The sequence below is a fragment of the Mustela nivalis genome, assembly GCF_964662115.1.
Source record: "Mustela nivalis genome assembly, chromosome: 2".
Classification (NCBI taxonomy): Eukaryota; Metazoa; Chordata; class Mammalia; order Carnivora; family Mustelidae; genus Mustela; species Mustela nivalis.
The window spans coordinates 182,430,442-182,450,005 of record NC_139021.1 but is presented as its reverse complement, the minus strand read 5'-3'; the positions used below and the strand labels follow the sequence as shown (position 1 = coordinate 182,450,005).

Below are 19,564 nucleotides of genomic sequence, written 5' to 3'. Positions count from 1 at the left end.
CTTTTTTTTCCCCTGAAGTTTGTAGTTCTCTTACAAATCTTATCGTAGATTTAGTCCATTAAACAAAAGCTGTCGTCATAAATACCTTGGAGATAAACCTGGCTCTCCTTGAGCTTCTGCTAAGGGAAAACTCCCTTAAGATTCTTGTTTATTAAGATTCTGTTTCTTAATTGACTAAATAATTCTCTGAGCCACCACATTCCACCCTTCCAAGGTCGACCCAAGGACACTCGGCAATACCCTCGGCTTCATCTTGAGGCCGTGCTTTCCCGTGAGCGCTCTGAATTTGACCTTTACTTGGCAACCATTTCTTAATTCCAGCATCATCTGCCATCTGGAGAGACTAAGAAGTTTTGAAAACATGAAATCTTAGCTCCTTTCACGTTTATGATCTTTCTTTAGGTTATTTTCCCTCGCTCCTACTTGAGTATGAACAGCAGGAAGAAACCGGACCGCGTCTGTCATCACTTGGCACCACTGGCTGCCTCCTCCAGTTCAGTATTCTGCTTCCGACGTGAGCTCAGGCGGCAGCGCCCCGGCACAGCACTCTCTGGGGCGCTCACAGTTCTATGATCTTCTACTGCCCCGTAACAGGGATCCCTGCTCCTCTGGCGTCCATGACATTGGCCTCACTTTCCGCGAGGCGCTCCCCCATCGGCGGCCACCACGCTTCCACAAGCAGCCCCGCCAAGGCTTTCGCAGCTCTCGCTAAACTCTCCTCAGAACCTTTCAGCTTCTGCCCGCTGTCTAGTTCCGAAGCCGCGCTGACCTTCTCAGCGTTCCTTATGACAGTCCTCTACCCTTGGAACCAAATTCTGGATCAGCAGTGTTTCAGTCAGAGAAGGGACCACTAGAACGTACATAAAGCGACTTGACTCTACTGGTTGGGAAGCCTGGTCCAACGGTCCCAGTAAGACCCTGCTTCCCCGGCTGCTGGTGGAGCCTGAGGTCCGCCGTGGGGGTGGTTGGGAAGAGCAAATGGGTATAAAGTGGAGAACAGCAAAGAGGAACTTGAGTCCGTGACAGACTAGTGCCCTCGTCAGGCTTCCTGCCTCGTCTCTTCCTTTGGGGGAAGCTGGGACCCTGCATCACAAACGTAACCCACCACACGGCTGACCCGGGAGTCACAGGAGCTGAGGAGGGTTCCAGGGACGGTAGAGAAGCTGTGGGTCCGGCCGCTGCCCCGTGCCAAGGAGGTGAGTCAGCAGATACGTAACGATGTGTGTGAGCCACGCATGGAAGCCCCTGCCTGACCTTCCAAGTGAGCGCGCGTGCACACACACACACACACACACACACACGGGTGCTGTGTCATTGCCACCTTCCAAATCTTCATTGCCATCTTCCAAAAATATCTCGTGGCTTATCTTAGCTCAAAGCATACAAGGAAAAGACTTTTGGGAAGCCTACTTCAACCTAGCCAAGTTGTACTCTAAAGTACAACCAAGCCACCAAGCCCTAACACCAACGAAGTGTGAAACCAACAGGACACAGTTCTCCAGCACAAGACGGTAAACAAACCTCGCTTATAAAGACAAAATTAAAAATTCCTGCTACAATATTGCCACACGGAATCTGCAAGGGCATTAAATGAATATTGATGCTACTCCATGACCGAGGAAGGTGTACGCAGGAGCGAAACGGTGATTCAATATTAGAAAACTAATGAACATCTTTTTCCCCAACAAATTGACTCCATTATCTCAAAATTGATTTTGAAAAATAAATGAGTGAGAATACATTCGGAAGGCTAAGTTAGCAGTAAGAGCCAAGAAAAGAGGTTAAGAGAATTGCAGTGAGAGGGCCCCCACTGTAAGATCTCTAAAAAGATGGATCTTTTTTTCTTCATTCAGCAGCCATCAGGCATGCCTTGGGCAATACTGAAACTGAGCTACAACATCATTCTGGAACCGAGGTGGAGAGAGTAGCGAGACGTTTGATGCTTTCTGGAACCCAAGGTAGAGACTTGGAAGCCATCAAGCTCTGGCGCTATGGAACGGGCTGTCCATCGTGTTTCATTCCATCCGTGTCTACCACGAGCAATGGCTCCTGCGGACGCAGCTGCTCCCCCTCTCGCCCCTCCCCGCCCCCTCCCCTCCCCCTCGCCCTGCTTCCCCCTCCCCCTTCTCCATCCCAGCATCTCCACCGGCCTTCCCAGGGCCCTTCCGGCGGGCAGGCCCCCTCACAGCCCTGCGCGTCCAGCCCCACACCCCTCAACCAGCGAGTGCCGTGTGTGCGTCTTCATTTCTTACCTTCTAGAAATGAGTCTATGTTCTTTTTCAGAATTCCGTTCTTGGTTCATTTTACAATGAACGAATCACCGTATCGGAACGAGCCAGGGAGCTGCGCGCAGCCGCGCCGCGGGCGTGAGGGGTCCCCACGGCCTCCCCTCACCGGTCCTGCCACGACCAGACTGGCTTTGCTTGATCCAGACTCACGGCGCGTGCCGACGTCCAGGAGCGCATCGGCAGCCCGAATCTGCTGCTCTTTAAGACCAGTTGATGAGCGCAGAAGGATGTCGGGAATTATCGAACCACTGTATTTTACCCTAAAATAAACACGACACTGTAGATCACTTATTCCTGAATTTAAAAAAGGGGAGGAACCCCCCTGGTTCTGTAAGTGCCCTGGGCTCAGGGAGGGGGAGGGGGTTAGAAAGAAGCACCACTGGCATCTCGCCGGCCCCAGACCGGGGTATGGGGGTCCTGGCGGCAAGGCGCCCCCTGGGTCGTTTGTCGATGGGGAACGAGCAGGACAGTTTTGAGTCCCGGTTGTATTAACGCAGAGCAGAGAGGAGAGCAGGAGGTTCTTCCCCAGCGGCCTTTCATGTGGTCCTTTGACTGGAGCCTGCGTTTCTCCTCTGCTCATGATCTCTGTTTCGGGGGAAGCCGTCCTCCTCTCCGACGTCTTCCACCGGGAAGGATGAAGGATCCGTCCAGCCACCTGTGCATCACTCGGACCAGGTACCCATTCCGGGCGGGCCGCCAGGCGCCGGGGAGCTATAAAGACAGACCAGCCCCTGGCCCGCCCTGCGAAGTGCAGCCCACCCTGGGAAGCCAAACCCAGGCAACTTTGTGCCCCCCCCCCCCCCGCCCCCGTGCCCTCATCACAGAGCGACACTCACTCTGGAGCAACCAAACCTGTTTTCACTGACAAGAGCTACCCAGGGCTTAGGCCCCTACCAGCATCCCTGGAGATTAGGTCTAATAATGCCATCTGAGGACACACTTGCAGACTTCCTAAGATCCCTGCTTTTGTGTTGGACCGACGGTGCCTGAATGACCAGGCAAATCTCGGGGGCGGTGAGGGAAGGCTGGTTTGGGTTCGGAGACCATGGGAGGTTGGGAAGACTTTGCCGCTTGTGGAGCTGGGCTGGTGCCTCCGTGCCAGGATCTCCAGTCTGCGGGGGCCGTTCTCTGGGCGGAGTCCTCCCGGGGCGGGGCTTTCCATGCAGGTTTCCAAACCACCGCCGAGGAGCTTTCTGACTCGGGGCCCGGCCTCCTGAAGGCCTGCTCTATGCCCAGACTACGATGGATCTGCCCGGGGCCCCGCAGGAGACCTTCAAAGGGAAACAGGGGTCAGTGCACACAAGCCCAAACAACGGGGATGTGATGCCTCCCGACTGGCCATGGCCAGGATGGCTGTCACCGGGACCGTCAGGGACACACTCCCCCAGCGGCTCTCTCCTGCCTGCTCTGAGCCTCCGGCTCTCCTCTCATCTGCTCAGGCCTGAAGCAAGATCCCCTCCAGCCAGCATGTTCTAGGATGGGCAGAGACAGAACCAGAGCTGGACCTTAACTCCGTTTGTTACATGAAAAGTCTCGAGACCGTGAAGGCCAGAGTATTTCCCTGGACACATGGATTGGAAAATGAATTTCTGCAAGACCCAAAACAGAAGAGCGGACTCTCGGGCCAGTCTGTCCCTCCCGCTTGGTAAGACTCACATAAACTGTTACAGCAGGGCAGGGCTCCATACAGACATATTTTAGGTTCTAGAATTCATTACTAAGGAGCTTAACAGTTTATTATAGGAAGTTCAGCAAGATAGGCTTGCTGGAGGTTTCCAAAGTCGATATGCTCAGGAGAGAGGTCTATATTAAAGATTATGTGTTCTAGAGGTTTTTTTTTTTTTTTTCCTGTTATTACTCCTGACTCAGATTTCTGCTGGCTTCTTTTTTTTTTTTTTTTTTTTTTTTCTAGAAACCTAGTGCAGTGGCTTAACTCATTCAGCGGTTACTAGCTGTGCGCTTACTGTATAAAGGGCTGGGAACGAAGAGCTACAGGGAGCCCAAGAAAGCTGAAGGAATGGAAAGCCAGAGGAAGCTCAGGCAGACTTTAAACAAGAGTGCAGCAGGGGCGAGACGGGCATCCAGGTGCAGGGTGGGCCGGGGACCAGGCTCCGTCTGAATCGCATTTGAAAGGGAGTCAGGGGTGTGGAGTGACGGGCACAGGATAGGAAGGCATGCTGGGTAGGGAGGGACGGCCTGAACCGGGGTGGGAGGAGGCTGTGTAGACATGCAGGGGTGGGGGGACACGCATGAGCCCAAGCCCTGAGCCGGGATCCTCATCTTCCATCCGGAACACAACAGCCGTGCCACTTGGGGCCCTGCTCTGTGCTCTGGGGCTATCCAGCTCTGTGACCACCTGCCGGTTTCAGAAGGGAGGCTGACTCAGTCCCTGGGAAAACCGAAGGCCTGACAGCTAGCTGGCCCCGCAGACAGGTGCAGGAGCTCCAAAGCCGCTTCAGGTTGCCGGCTGGCACGCCGCTCCGTGCTGGTCGCGGGCCGCGCCTGCCCCTCATCTGGCTTGGCTGGCCTCCATCCTCTGTACTTTCCCCTGTCTTGGTGGGTCGGGGCCCCAGCCAGTGACTGTCCTCTGCCCGGGGGGTCGGGGCCCCAGCCAGTGACTGTCCTCTGCCCGGGGGGTCGGGGCCCCAGCCAGTGACTGTCCTCTGCCCGGGGGGTCGGGGCCCCAGCCAGTGACTGTCCTCTGCCCGGGGGGTCGGGGCCCCAGCCAGTGACTGTCCTCTGCCCGGGGGGTCGGGGCCCCAGCCAGTGACTGTCCTCTGCCCGGGGGGTCGGGGCCCCAGCCAGTGACTGTCCTCTGCCCGGGGGGTCGGGGCCCCAGCCAGTGACTGTCCTCTGCCCGGTGGGTCGGGGCCCCAGCCAGTGACTGTCCTCTGCCCGGTGGGTCGGGGCCCCAGCCAGTGACTGTCCTCTGCCCGGTGGGTCGGGGCCCCAGCCAGTGACTGTCCTCTGCCCGGGGGGTCGGGGCCCCAGCCAGTGACTGTCCTCTGCCCGGTGGGTCGGGGCCCCAGCCAGTGACTGTCCTCTGCCCGGTGGGTCGGGGCCCCAGCCAGTGACTGTCCTCTGCCCGGTGGGTCGGGGCCCCAGCCAGTGACTGTCCTCTGCCTGGGGGGTCGGGGCCCCAGCCAGTGACTGTCCTCTGCCTGGGGGGTCGGGGCCCCAGCCAGTGACTGTCCTCTGCCTGGGGGGTCGGGGCCCCAGCCAGTGACTGTCCTCTGCATTTACTCCCTCATTCAGCGGGTGCACCGCCTCTGTTTTAATCCAGGTCCCTCCCTCTGCCCCCCAGAAGCCGAGCCCGAGAGAGCGAGTTTGTTCCGGGAAGCGGTCTGTGCGCACAGGGGACGTGGAGGCGCCGACCCTCACCTGCCCAGCCTCGGCCGCAAGCGAGCGGAAGCCGGCGGGTCACCCCTGCCGCGTCGGGCACCGGGAGCGGGCTGCTCTCCTCCCGTCGGAACGGCGGACGATACAAGGCCTCCTTCTGTGACGCCGCTGGAGGGGCCCAGCCCTGGAAGCAGCAGGGAGCACGGCTGAACTCCCCCCCCACTGGGTCCTACTTGGGTTTAGAACATCAGTGTCACCTCCTGAAAACAACGTGGGGTGGGGGATACACTGGGGGGTGGGCAGAGCGCAGGGTCCAGCGTGAAGCTGGTGAGCTCTGGATCGGAATGCCGGGCCTGCACCTCCCTTCCTCTCCCGTGACATGGATACAATCTTGTCTGATAATGTAGACAAAGTGTCTAATGTGCCAAGAAACGTACAGTAGGCGCTCCACAGACGGCCTTTCTACCCTAATAACTATCTGTGATCAGGGATTCCTAAAGCATCCTGGGCACATGCGGGAACACACACACACACACACATACACACACTCCCAAATGCCCCAGGTCCCAGTACAGGAGCGGACGCAGCGTTTCCCAGGAGCGAAGCCGGGAGAGCCGTGATCTACTGGGTCTTCAGCTATTACCCAAAGCCCCTGCGTCTCCCCGTCGTCTTCATTTACAAAGGAAGTGGAGTGGAGACGGAGGAACATTCCAGAAACATTCTGTCTACTCTGTGCAGGGGGCACAAGCCCCCCACCGGCCACACCCCTGGGCGGAGGCGTAACGGGAGCTGCTGGGGCAGGTGTCGCTCTGGAGTCGAGGGACACTAACTCGAGGCAAACTTCTGGTCTCTTGATGCATCGTGGGGGACGTGTGTGCCCCGAGCTGAACACTACCAGCACGCTGGCACATAAATGGGAACCGTAGCCACATCCCAGTGAAAAATAGGATTAAATGAGAGGGAAGACCCCAGTGGTTTCCCACTATTCTATGAACGCACAGATGCCAACGATGCTGTGCTGGAGTCACCAAGATGATTTGGGGAAAATCATGGATATAAGACTCAGTGCCTTCAGGACGAGGGGTCTGGGCTGCCCCAGACCCAGAGACACCTTGTCTACCAGCCTGTGCAAGTGTGGGCTGGCAGCGTCCCCGTGAGAGCCTTGCTTCATCTCAGACGACAGAAGACCTGCAGCCGAGCCCCTCTTCCTGCGAAGGCAGGTGCACTCCCTGCCTCCCGGCGTCCGAGAACGGACCCCTGGCCGCACAGCTGCGTGGTGACCAGTCACTTTCAATCATGTGGCCCCGTCACTTAACGCTCTTTGTCAGGCAGAAATCAGAGCAGTGGAGGCAAGGCAATTCTAAGAGGAAAATTGTTTCTTTAGTGCGACTGTTTCTTTAGTGTGCGTGTTGGGGGGCACCGCTGAGTTGGGTTGGGTTGAGGAGAGAGAGTGACAGGGCTGGGGACAGAGTATTCTCAAACTGTGTTGTGGGGGCTTTCAAAAAACTTACCTGTTGCTCCCCCTTCCCTTAAATTCAGTGGTTTTCTGCAAGTCTGCTGGTTTCGGTTCTGTTTTTCTATCCAAATCTTATCTCTTTGAATCCACTTTCCCCAAAGACTGGCTCACCGAGGCCCTTGGCCACAGATGAAGACCAGTCCAGGATGTGCCCCCTTCCGCCCGCAAAGGGAAGCCACGTGGGCAAGACCTACACCCACACTCAAGTCTTCTCGGTGTCAACAGGGTTATCCACGAGAGGTGATGTGAGATGACTGCTTTCCAAATTATCAGCAGGTAATAGCTTGGAGTAATTACTATGTACACAGTTTGCTAAGGTACCGTAGCATGAACAATCCTGCGATGCCAGTTCCTGATGGCACCGTTGTGGGAAAAGCCCCCGCAGCTCCGCGGGCCATTCCGTCACACTCTGTGCAGAGAAAACTATAGCGGCCCAAGAAAGCAGCACGACTGGCTCCCGAGTCTGGGGACTGAGTCGTGCTCAACATCTGTTTGGGAAGGTTTGGAGCCTTACTAAGAATGTAAGATGTGCCTCCTGCACTGTCCATTTCTAATCCAAAGTGAGTTTTTTAAAAATGTTCCCAGACAGCGAGCCCGCCGTGTGAGGTTGGTCCACCGCCTGACCGTCCTGTGCTCCTGCCCAGGGCTCCGCACCTGCCAGGCTCGCAGAAAGTGTCCCAACAAGTGAAGAATCTCAAAACTAGGTTTTGAGTCCTGGGAGCTCTAAGGGTCCTTACTGAGCCCCAATTCTAGGATTCACTTTCTACTTTTGCAAAGTTTGAGTCTGTGCCACTTGTAGGGCCCCCAGTTCCTTTTCACCTGACAGTAGTGCTCCCCAGGCGCGGGGGCAGGACCACAAGCAGGCGTCATAGAGGCGGTCCTCCCCGGCACTGCACGTTCGAAGGTTCCAGGCTGCCTTGCAGTGGAAGGGGCTCTGGATGTCCCGTTCCAGCTCTGCTGGCCCGTCTCTAACCCTGAGCTGCCGTGCGCGGGCCTGGGATGGTCCCCAGACCACTCCAGGTCCTCCATCGTTCCAGGCGAGCTGTCTCTTGTCCCAGAAAGGAGGCGAGAACCATCCACGCCTCCCGTCTCCACGGTTTCTCCTGGGACATCCTCCCCTGAGGTGGCGTTATCCAAAGGGTGTTCAGAGGAGGAAAAGCTGCAGCCACCAGCCTCTTCTACCCACGGAGCCTTCTCTGGGGCTCGTGAAACACAGGAGGCAGCAGCCTCTTCAGGAGAATGTGGTTTTCCTTTGTACAGGAGAATATTCATTTCCCTACCGATTCTGCAAAGCTGAGGGAAGGTTCCAATGCTGCTTTTCCATTATAATTGCTTCACTTTCCAAAATCCACTTTTCATGTGAAAGAGCTTTTGGAGGCAGTGAAAGCCCATGGAGGTCGTCTGTGCTCCCTGCGGAGAAACCCCAAATATGCAGGAGCTTAAAAATAACCGTGCCTTCTGCAGGTAGCTCCTTTTTCGATAGTCAGTGCCCTCCACTCCAACGCAAGTGTTCCTAATGCTAAATTAACTGTTAACAAGGATTTTTAAATAGGTATAATTTATGCTAATTCAGAAATATTCCTTTCCCAAACTGCTTATTTTTACCCCCAATTACTGCACTTCTGCATTAGGAGCCGAGGACTCGGGCTTTCAGAGCGGCTTCTAGACGTCTGGCCATTTCCACGTGGTGGTTTCCGCACAGCCTGCTGCCGTGTCCTGCGGATATGCCCCGTCACGATCTCGGTGGGACAAGGGACGCCACCAGCCCTGGCCGACGTTAAGGTCATCTCTCAAGGTCAGGGCAGCTCGGGAGAAAGCTGTCTGCTCCTGCCTGATCTGGCTTCACGGGGAGGGAGTGGCTCAGGTTTGCTTGTGGACACCCCTCCTCGGAGCCTCTCTCTCTCCCTGTTCACCCCCAGTGAAAGCATCACGGACTCTGCCGCTGCGGCAAACCCAAAGCCCACCGCCACGGTGAGGTGTGGCCAACTGCTTCACCTAAGGGAGTACATTTCGGGAGAGCCCGCAGCCACACCTTCCAGCTGCCGTCAGTCCTTCGCAGGGACGGTGCCCCCCTTGGCCCTCACCCTGGGGAAAGCAGGTCACGGGTCCCTCCTGCTGCATTTGGGTCCAGGACTCGCCAGCCCCTCCCCCAGCTCTGGCCCCAGCACAGATGCCTGCCTTAGGGCTCAACTGTTCCGGAAGGAAGGGAAGGGGAACGAAGAGAAAGGAGCGGAGCGTTACTTTTGGAGCCACGGCATTTATGGAAGATCCGAAGGACTCCGCCCCCACATAGTCTGTGACGAGGAGCGCGTCTACTTGGTAAGACAAGATGACAGGAGGGTACCAGGACGCAAGACGGTCCTGCTGCTTCTTGTGGCTTGCGACGCTGCCTGAAGCCAACAAGGGCAAGCGGCGCCACGGCCCCAAGACCCTTTCCTGGAAGAGCAGCTGAGGGCTGTTCGGACACCACCGACCAGGAGAGGTCTGATGAGGGGCCCCTTCACAGGCCGGTCCCCCGGGGATATGGGATCCAAGTGTCCTGGAGCACTCACAGCCCAGGCCACCGCAGTCCAGGATGTGCTCTGGAGTGGCTGGCAAGTCCACGTAAACACACCGCAGCCCTGCTCACACCGCCCACATCAGCTTCCGTCAGCCATGCTCCGCCCCACTCCCCGCCCCACTCTCCGTGCTCCCCCACGCTCCCCGTGCTCCCTGTGCTCCCTACGCCATCACGCTCCCCGTGTTCTTCATGCTCCATCACCAGGCACCACTGCGCCTGACAAAGAACAGGGCCTGTCGCTGTGAACACCATCTAAATGGATACAAAGTGGCACGCCCAGTTAAGAGAAGTAAGAGAAGGGAAAACAGTAAAGGAAATCCAGCACTTTCCAATACTGAAAATAAACACGAGTAGCAACAGCTAGAGGGGTGGCCACAGGTGGGCAGAACTACAGGACACCGGGGGATGCAGGAACGCTGGCCCGGGGCCGGGGAGAAGGATGGGGCTCCTGCCGGGGCCGGAGAGGCAGCGAGGCCGCCGCAGGACTACAGGACGCGCCGGGGAGACGTCAGACGCTGCGAAGGTAGTGCAGAGACCGTGCGGCGGAAGCAGGGCTGCTGTCGGAGGCCGTTTCCAGCACCAGCTCCGAAGCCGACCTGCGAAGGGTTGGGCAGCGCTGGCCCCCGGGAGCCCAGGAGAGGCTGGGACTCACTGGGACAGGCTGGGATTCGGAGGGAGAAGGCAGAACTCCACTGCATGGCCTAGAACGGGCACCCGGCCCTGCTGCTGGGCCACAGGGAAGGTCACGCCACAGCCTCACAGTGGCTTCACAGAGAAGGTACGTTCTGTGCAGAGTTCAAACAGGGAGAAACTTGGCTTTCCAAAGTCACCTCCTACAGATAAAATGGCCCTAGAAGATGAAAGACAGTGGGGTGGGGTGGAGAGGGGAACCAGAGAGACAGACACCGAGAAAGAGAGTTAGAGAGAGGGCCCTCAGGCAGCCTCAGTGCCAGACCCGTGGAGGAAGCCATTGGGACACGCCAGCCCCAGGACACAAAGGACAATGTGAGCAGTCGTCGTTGTTATCGTGAACTGCAGAGGCCGAGTGCTTCTCTGCGATCTCTACCCTGGGCATCTGTCCGGGTATTTCCCCTCTCCCGCTACCGCTGTCAGTTCGAACACCGCTTGTCTAGAGGACGTTTGCCGTGCTCCACCTCTTGTCTCTTGTGCGACCATTTTTGCTCTGAATAGGTCCCAATACTCTTGTATCATGGCTCCTCATGGAAACTGAGCCAACAGGAGAAACGGACACACAGAGCCGGAGGGATTCAGTTAAAGGAATTGGTTCGCGTGACTCTAGAGACCGGCAAATCCAGCATTCCTAGCCCAGTCTGGAAACTCAGGCCAGGTTTCCACACTGCAGTCTGGAGGCTGAATTTCTTCTCCAGGAAACCTCAGTTCTTGCCCTTAAGGATTTCAACTGATTGGGCGAGGCCCACCCACATTACTGAGAGTGATTCCCTTTACTTCAAGTCAACTATAGATGTGAACCACATTCACCAAGTATCTCCAACACAACAGCTAGATTAGCATCTGACTCACAGATGCTATAGCTCGGTCAAGTTGACATGTAATAGTAATGTCACAAGCCTTTTGGTGGGGGCTGAAATGAACCCACCAGCGTTAGCAAAAAGAGCTTTGCTGTGCATCACACAGCACACAGTCCCTGCTCTCCTCTCGGGCCCCGGCTGCTGGGTTTAGGCCATCGCAGGACGTGGATGGAGCATGGGTTTCTCTGTACTGGTGGAAGACAAAAGCCTCATTTGGCTTTATCGGGTGCAAAGGGTTATTGACCCATCAGGTTCCCTGTTGGGTTTTTCGGAGGCATCACCAACTAAACATTAGATGTTTAATTCAGAGGGGGCAGATTAAAAAAAAAAATAACAAAATGTAAAGTCCTAAAAAAGACCTTAAAAAGTACACAAAATGCTAAAAAGTAATCAGAGATAGAAGGAAAACATGAGAGCTAAAATCCATGACGTCAGCCAAAACTTCGGGGACGCGGACCAGAGCACCCGACCGCGCAGAAGAATCGGAGTGAAGAAACCTGTGAGACGTGAAACGATCAGATCTTTGGCAGAAAGAATGATCTTAACATTGATTAAAAATGAATTTCTTTAAATACTAGCGAGCACTCTTCAAGCACCACGGGTGGCTTTTAAAAAGGAAAAAAGACTTGTATACTTGTAAAATACAGCTCATGCGCTATCTTCTTTTAATAAAGATTTGAGAAAAAAATGTATTAAACTGGGTAGTTAAAAATAAAATGAAGTTAAGTAAGGTGAAATCAAGATGGATTTGTAATAGACTAGAGAGCATTTTGGAAGGCTGGCGAGTAAAACCAAAATGTAGCTTGATGTGTGAGAGCTAAATTTGGCTTTGAGCTTCCTGGCACCCAAAGCAAAAACAGAACCTAAGATCCCCACCATTCCTGTGTTAGAGCATGCATTCTCAATGAGGCCATATTACCTCTAAGGGGGTGGAAACCAGTGCTTAAGGGACCAAAAAACTTGTTTGGCTCATGTAAAAAGCAGAGATACACACAAAGTACGTAAATACACACACAGCACATCTGTATGGTCAAAATTTCTTAATGGGGAAATGATTAGGAAGAAAATGTCTAAAAATGCTCCTTGGAAGTTAATGAGGAAAGAAAGGTTGAAAAGCATCATCCAGGAAGACTTTCAGGAGGAGGCCGCATGGGGAGACAACTGGAACCAGAGACCATTCTCAAAGAAAAAGAACCATTTTTTTTTTTTTTTTTTTTTTGGTAGGGCCAGGAACTACTTTTACAATTTGGGGCAACAGCTTCTGCAGTGTGCGATGCTGGCTACTGCACAAGGACCCACCGCCAGGGGCTGGACTCTCTCCTCCTCTTGTCTCCCAGGTCAGGACGCCTAATGCACTTCTTTTAGGATCTCCGATGGTGTGTGGTTTCCAGTACACTCAAGGGAGGAGGAATATTTATCTCAGTTGAAGAGTAAGAATTCACAAAGGAAAAAATTCTATATTCACTTGAGTCTCACACTTCCTCGGGGTTGATGGGATATTTACAGCAAAGACGAATAAACTGGGTTGGGCGAGGGAGAGATCGAGTAGGAGAGAAGAATCCTGAGTCTCCTGGGTTCTGCGGCAGGTTCCCTGGAGGTCTGGTTAACGGGGCCGGGGAGCGCATTCTTGTGGTGGCAACAGGGACACATCTGGAAGGAACAGGCAAGTGAGCTTTACACGGAAAAGAGCACCCCGTCGCCTTGTTTCTCACCACTGAAGATCCAGAGAGCTCTGGAGTCTGATGCCGAATGACGCATCGCATCAAACAAAACCTGCTCTCAGGTCAGCCGCTGAAAGGCTGTAAGGGGCAGAAATGATGTGCAGCCGGAGCTGGGTCGGGCTCAGGGGGGGAAGCGTCAGCAAGCTGGGCTCCGCTCCGCTCCCTCTGTAGGGACACACAGACACAGGAGGGACAGACGGGGTGCTGTCAGTCAGGGTGGGGCCACAAGTGAGCGACAACAGAGGCAGTTAAGAAACATGCACACATCTGTAAAGGTGAGCTCTTTAAATCACAAATCTAATTTAAATTAAATTAAGTTTAAATCACAAAGCTCTTTAAGAAAGAAAAACACAACAATGCCATTTGGAGATACATTGTATCACACCAAGGGATAAAAACATAGTGTTCAGACACTGCTTCTTTTTAACTGGCTTTTTATTTTTTGCTGTCAATGAATAACATCTGAGCCTACTAGGAGAGTAGCATGATTATAGTGGATAAAAAAATATAGATGACAGAATAAAAATATTAGGTCATACAAAGTTAGTTGTTTTGTTTTTTTAAATCATTGTCCACCAACACTGTCAGGACTTCAGCGCTTAGGGGGAAAAAAATCAACAAAACTTAATTTGTGTTTTTTTACACTTCCAGCAGTTAAAAATTAAGAACACGTAGGGAGAATCACGTGTGGAAGCCTATCACAATGGCCGGAACTAAGAACCACCATATATACAAACTTCTGTACAGACTGAGAACAGGAAGAACTCATCAATTAAAGCCACCTGTGTGCTATGGACCTTTTCTTTTTAAAAAGAAAGAAAATGGACTTCCTATACTTGTATTCCCTCTTCCTCTTGATCCGGTATTTCTACTGGTGTTTCCACTCCATAAATTAGTAACTGTTCAGTAGCTGAGAAATAATCCTATTTTAAATTATACCAAAGGAAATCAGGAAACTGTCCCCCTCCTCCAAAGGGCTGACCTTAAACGCCCCATAACAGGTTGAAGATACACTTGACCACAAAATCCCACCCGCAGGACCAGGGCTGAGTCAACACCCTCCGGGGACCAGCCTGGGGGCGGCCCTGGGAGAAATGAGCACTCACTCACTACATGGTCTCACAGGGGACCGCCTCGCCCCTCGTACTGCGCCAAACCCGGGTCAACCGTGTTCCCTGCTCGTGTCACGTGGCACAGACAGAGGGCTTCGGGCAAGACTTGGGCTCTCTCCAGACAGACACGGTCAGAAGCCGCCAGTTTCGATAAGCGCAACAGGACGGTCCAGACCTACATCCACGCCGCTCCCCGATGCAGAAGGCCGCTCACGCCACAGCGGGAAAGAGGCTCCTCTGCAGGACGAGCGACCCCACCACGTGTCCGACACCACGGGCCCCACGAGGTAAAGAGCAGACGCGGGAGAAGACGCGGAGGGAGAGGAGGGCGGGCCCGAGGCCTTCACTGCACGATGCCCGAGTCCACCGACGTCTGCTTGCGCGTCGTCTTTGGCGGGGGCGGCGGCGGGGTTTTGCTGGGCAGCGGAGGGGGCAGGTGCTGGAAGACAGACAGACGGCAGGGGCGGCGTTAGTGAGGCGCTCTGGGTGGGGCCCAGCGGCGGAGTCAGGGCGGCCACGGAAAGTTACTCCGCACCCTCGGGGGGCTGAGGGGACGGCCCTCTCCGTGGGCCCTGCGGCCGGACAGCTGGTGGGGACAGGCCTTTCTGGCATCTCCAATCAGCTGCTTTTTGCAAAGCGCATCAGCCGTCTGTCTGCATGGACCTGAGAAGGGACACCGCTGCTCTTTGCCTGGCGGCTTTTATTCCAGGGCCTTTCAGTCCCCGGCGCCCCTGGAAACGGACTGGTTTCAGAACTGGGCAGTTTAAATGGTGAAGAGACAGGGGATCCCAGGATCAGAGCTACCCAGCCCCCCCCCCCCCCCCGTGGCCTGGCGCTGTCCCAGCCAAGTGCCCTTTCATGAGGATCCATGGGCCTTGGCTCGTGCCCCCCGACGATGTTCCTCAACTGTACAGGGAAAAGCGGTCCGGGACAGGCTCTCCAGGGGTGGGTGAGAAGCCCTCCCTTTGCTCTTGGAACTGGATAAGCTTCCCGAGAGAGTTCCAGCTGGGTACCTGTGGCCACTAGCCAGGAGACCCCTTTAAAGGCACTTTTCCATCCAGTCTCTTCCCAAACTGCAAACTGAGGGGAAGAGCAGCGTAGGGGGTGGCTGAACTATTCAAGGGGGAAACACACCCTCTACAGAGCGCACACAGCTGGGTCTCACTGGGACTATTTACCAAAAAAAGGTAGCTCGTCAGGACACCTGGTAGCTCAGTCAGTTAGGGGTCTGACTCTTGATTTCAGCTCAGATCATGAACTCAGGGTGGTGAGATCGAGCCCTGCATCAGGCTCTGTGCTCCGTGGGGAGTCTGCCTGGGATTCTCCCTCTCCCTCTGCACCCCCCCCCCCAACTCTCTGTCTCTCTGGAAAAGAAAAAAGAAAAGGCAGTGGCTGTGCTTGGTCCACGGGCCACCATTTGCCCTTGGAGTCCTGCAAAGGATTCGACAGTTGCCAAGGTGATGGGAAGACCTCCTGCTTCATGGACCTGTCCGGGCGTCAGTGACTGAGGGCAGCCAGCCGCACCCTCCCCCAGTCAGGCTCCTGCCCCGTGGGAGATGCTCTGTAAATACACGTGGGCCGAACACGTAAGCGAGTGAGTCAACGTGGGGAGAAAATGAAGCCTTGAATGAGCGGACGAAGAAAACATGACAGATGGGACACAGGCAGAGTGAACCAGAGGGAGATTGCAGAACACTGTCACCTAAGCGAGGGGGGTCTTGTGGCAGCGTCTCTCGGCGGAGGCTCATGTGTAATGCAACGTGAGGGACGAAGTCTCAAGGACAGAATGGCGACACCGCAGTTTCTCTGCTAGTGACCGAATTTCCTCCCAATTCCCAGACAGGGAACTACTGAGATGACCCCATGCCTAACACACAGAAGAGAATAAATAGGGACATGCACAGCTGAGGCACGGACATTGAAACGTGATAAAAAATGAAGTAGCAAACAGACTCTTGAGTTTTCTCAAGGTCGGTCAGAACGGTTAAAAACAGAAGCAAACACCTATTTCGAGATGTGATGAAATGGTCGCTTCTGTACGCGTGCAAGCCACCACGGGGGTCGGAGCGAGTCGGGTGAACCCAGCCAGACGCGGGCACAATGCTGGAGATGCCCCTGTGCCAGGCAGGAGGACAGCGGATTTGTTGCAATGAAGCAAAGTGACAGGTCAGATTGTTGCTTGTAAGAGTCACTGGGAAAGAAATGACAGCTTAAAGTGGCGACAACCAGAGACAGGGTTGACCACAAGCCCGAGGCCGATCAATGACAGCGACAGGAGGTATCGATCATCCCCCGAAGGCAGATGAGCGATCGTTCCCCTACAACAGCCCGCAAGGCCTGCTCAGAGGGGGACGCCCTGGAAACACCACCGCCCCCAACGGATTAAGACCCACGAATCCACAGGCGTGTCACTGGAACTCACTCTCGTGCTGCAGGGGAATCAAGACACACACAGCAACGAGACTTGGGTAATTAATCTAATTGAAATCACAACCATTTCTAAGGGGAGCCAAGGCTCGCACATGTTCCTTCCTGACCCAGCAGCACGTGGCATCAGTCCCTTCGAATGATGGAGAGAAGGCACTGGAGATGAGAACACGTTGCCCCTGCACTGATCTGTAACAAAATAGATCGGGTCATATTTCCAAGTTCAGAATTTTCAGTTCAGTGGTGTAGAGAGACCCAGGAGACAGTCCTGCTTTTCCAATTAAATAAAGGTATGAAAACAAAGGTGTGATCGGTTAACTAAGCTGTTAGGAAAACAACACCCCAAACAATCAATGTTCTCACTCGACTCCCTGGGCCTCTCTCCTTCTAACTTAGAGTTAAAAGTCAGCGGGAAAGGCCAGACTCCTGTTTTCTGTGGTTGATCGAACCATCGCAGCCTCCTGCAGAGCCATCAGGGAGGAACGTGGCCCCATCTCCAGGGCCAGTTCCCCATCATGGCATCTCTGAGGACAGAGGGCTGATCTGAAAGGTCTCAGAAGGTCAGCATCCCTTCAGCATCCAAGATGAAGCCCCCTGCTGGTGTGTGTCTTTATATAAGAGGAAGAATGAAATACATGTACCGTCAGCAAATCCCCGCTCTCTCCTGCCCCACTCGCAAGAGCAGATAATAAACTTGCAGAACACCCCATGAAAAGTACCCATAGGAAGAAAGAAAGAAGAGTCCATAGGATTTATATTGGTATTTAGGTTTTTGACCTCTTTTGTCAAAATCAAACGTGGGCCGGCCCAACGCAAGCACGCTAACATCGGGAAGGAGGGATTCCTATTGGGTGGAGGAGGGAACAGTTTTAAAACCCACATTTCGGGTTCCCAGCTGACTTACCCTCTGGTGAGGAGGAGGGGGCGGGGGTGTGGGTGAGCCGATCAAATCCTGGTTTTCCACCAAGTTCCCATAATCTGCCATGCTGCCTTTGAGAGGAAGGGGCGGTGGGACCTCGGCCGTGTCCATCCCGGTCATGCTGCTCACGCCGTTCAACTCCAAACCTGGAAAACCGGACGGATTTAGAATCAAACTGGGCCACTAGGCCCGAGTGCCCACACGGCTGCTTCACCTTCTCTCAGGAGAGGCAGGGGAGGCTGATGGAGAAGGTGAGCTGGGAGGGGTAGAGCAGGGGAAGGGTCGGATCCTTTCCTAAAGGAATGTTCTAGAATGAGAATACTAAGCGCCATGAAGACATGTAAAACCCGAGTTTAAAGGAGGCATCAATCCATTGTAAACCCAGCCATGTCAAGCCAGGGCCCCTCCTGACCCCTCCTTAAGCCTCTGTGCCGTGGTGGCATCTAAACAGCAGGGGGTCACAAGGACTGTCTACACTGGCGGTTTCAGAGCCGAACCAGTGTCCTGTGGCTGTTACTGGGAGGGCTGCAGGAAGGGAAAGCTAGCGACGCAGCAGCTGGCCAGTCATCCAGCCTTCAAGTCTCTCCCGACACGGAAACCCACAACGGTCTGGAAGACCGTTATAGCGGTCACGGGCACGGCGGCTATTACTTTTCCAGAAGCTGAGGGGGACGTACAATTGATTTTTAAAGCCAACTGAAAAAACAGCCGGTTTCAAATGGAAGTAAAATCATTAAGATAGGATACTCTCAACCTTTGTGGAGACTTGGAAAAACAAATGTGTTTTTCTTTTATATTAGAGGTAAATGGACATTTTTACTGATGGGTCTCTTGAAGGTTTTCCCACCCACCCACTGGATGAAAAATCCTTCTTTAGGGGAAAGAATTTCCGGGGGAGCTGTGGGCTTCTGAGGGAGGCTCGCCGGTGAAGCCAAGGCAGCGAGCCAGAACACATCCAATGGGACGACCGCCCTCACCACTTCTCGCTTGCGTATTTGTGAAACTTCACAGAACCTACAGTTTGCCATTTTAGCCGTAATTCATTATATAAATTGGAGGCATTGATTACATTCAGTGTTGGGCAACCATCACCCATTTCTAAACTTTCTTATCACCCCGAATGCACAGTCTGTCCCCAGAGAGCAACACCCCTCCCAGCCTGATACCTCTAATCTACCATCTCTACGAATTTGCCTGATTTAGATATTTCACATAAGTGGAATCCTAGCAAACTTGTCCTTTTGCTTCTGGTGTATTTCACTGAACGTAATGTGTTTGGGCTCGCTCATGATGGAGGTCTGTTCCTTTTTATGCCTGAGTACTACTCCACCGTGTGGCTAACTGTCTTTGGATGCACGTCTCGTTTATTCATCCATTGGGTGATGAACACTCGGGATGTTTCCACCTTCTGTTTCTGTGAAGAACGCAGCTGTGAACGTTCATATACAATGAGTCCTTGTTTTTAATTCTTTGGGGTATAGACTTGGAGTGGCTTTGCTGGGGCCTGTGGTGATCCTAGGTCTAATGTCAAGACACCGCCAACTGTTTCCCAGCTGCAGTGCAGCTTGTTTTTTAATTATTAAAGGAGATAATAAAATATTTTCAGAAGCAGCTTCTGGGGCAATAGTGTAAGGATATGAGGATAGAACACACAGAGCCTATCTGCTTCCCAGCGGCCGGGAAGCTGTCCCTCAGTTGGGCTTGTCCGCAGCTGCAGTGCCGGCCCCCACCTGACGGTCTCCAGAACGGCCACCGCTCCCTTCAGCAAGAAGAAAACCAGGTGCAAAGGACAATAGTCCCTGCCTTCCAGACCCTCTGCACAGGGCAGAGGAAGGAAGGCAGGTTCTCCCGAGGAGGAAGGTGGCCCGCACTCCTGCACACCTTCCCCTTGCCAAGACCTCTCCTCTCTGGCAGGCCTGGATTTAGCGGTGAAAAGCTGATTACCACTGGTAGTAGGTTGAACTGTGTCCCTCCAAAATTCATGTCCACCCAGAACCCCAGAATGTGACCTGATTTGAATATAGGCTCTTTGCAGATGAAATGAATTAAGGATCCCAAGATGAAATCATCTTTGACTTATGGTGGGTCCTAAAGCCAAGGTCTGGTGTCCTTGTATGAAGAGCCGAGCACCG

At 54.0% G+C, this 19,564-nt stretch overlaps 1 protein-coding gene across 4 annotated transcripts in view; it reads right to left on the bottom strand.

The window, feature by feature from the left end:
• Positions 1-13,391: 13,391 nt before the first annotated feature.
• The window catches only part of DOCK1 (dedicator of cytokinesis 1), a 489,630-nt gene continuing 483,457 nt past the window's right edge, over positions 13,392-19,564 (bottom strand). For all 4 annotated transcript variants that reach the window (XM_082721511.1, XM_082721510.1, XM_082721512.1 and 1 more), the window contains 2 exons: positions 17,418-17,578; positions 13,392-14,525 (listed from right to left, as the gene is read on the bottom strand). In XM_082721511.1, coding sequence (XP_082577637.1) covers positions 14,430-14,525; positions 17,418-17,578 — 257 coding nt within the window. In that variant the 3' untranslated portion in view covers positions 13,392-14,429. The remainder of the gene's footprint in view (positions 14,526-17,417; positions 17,579-19,564) is intronic.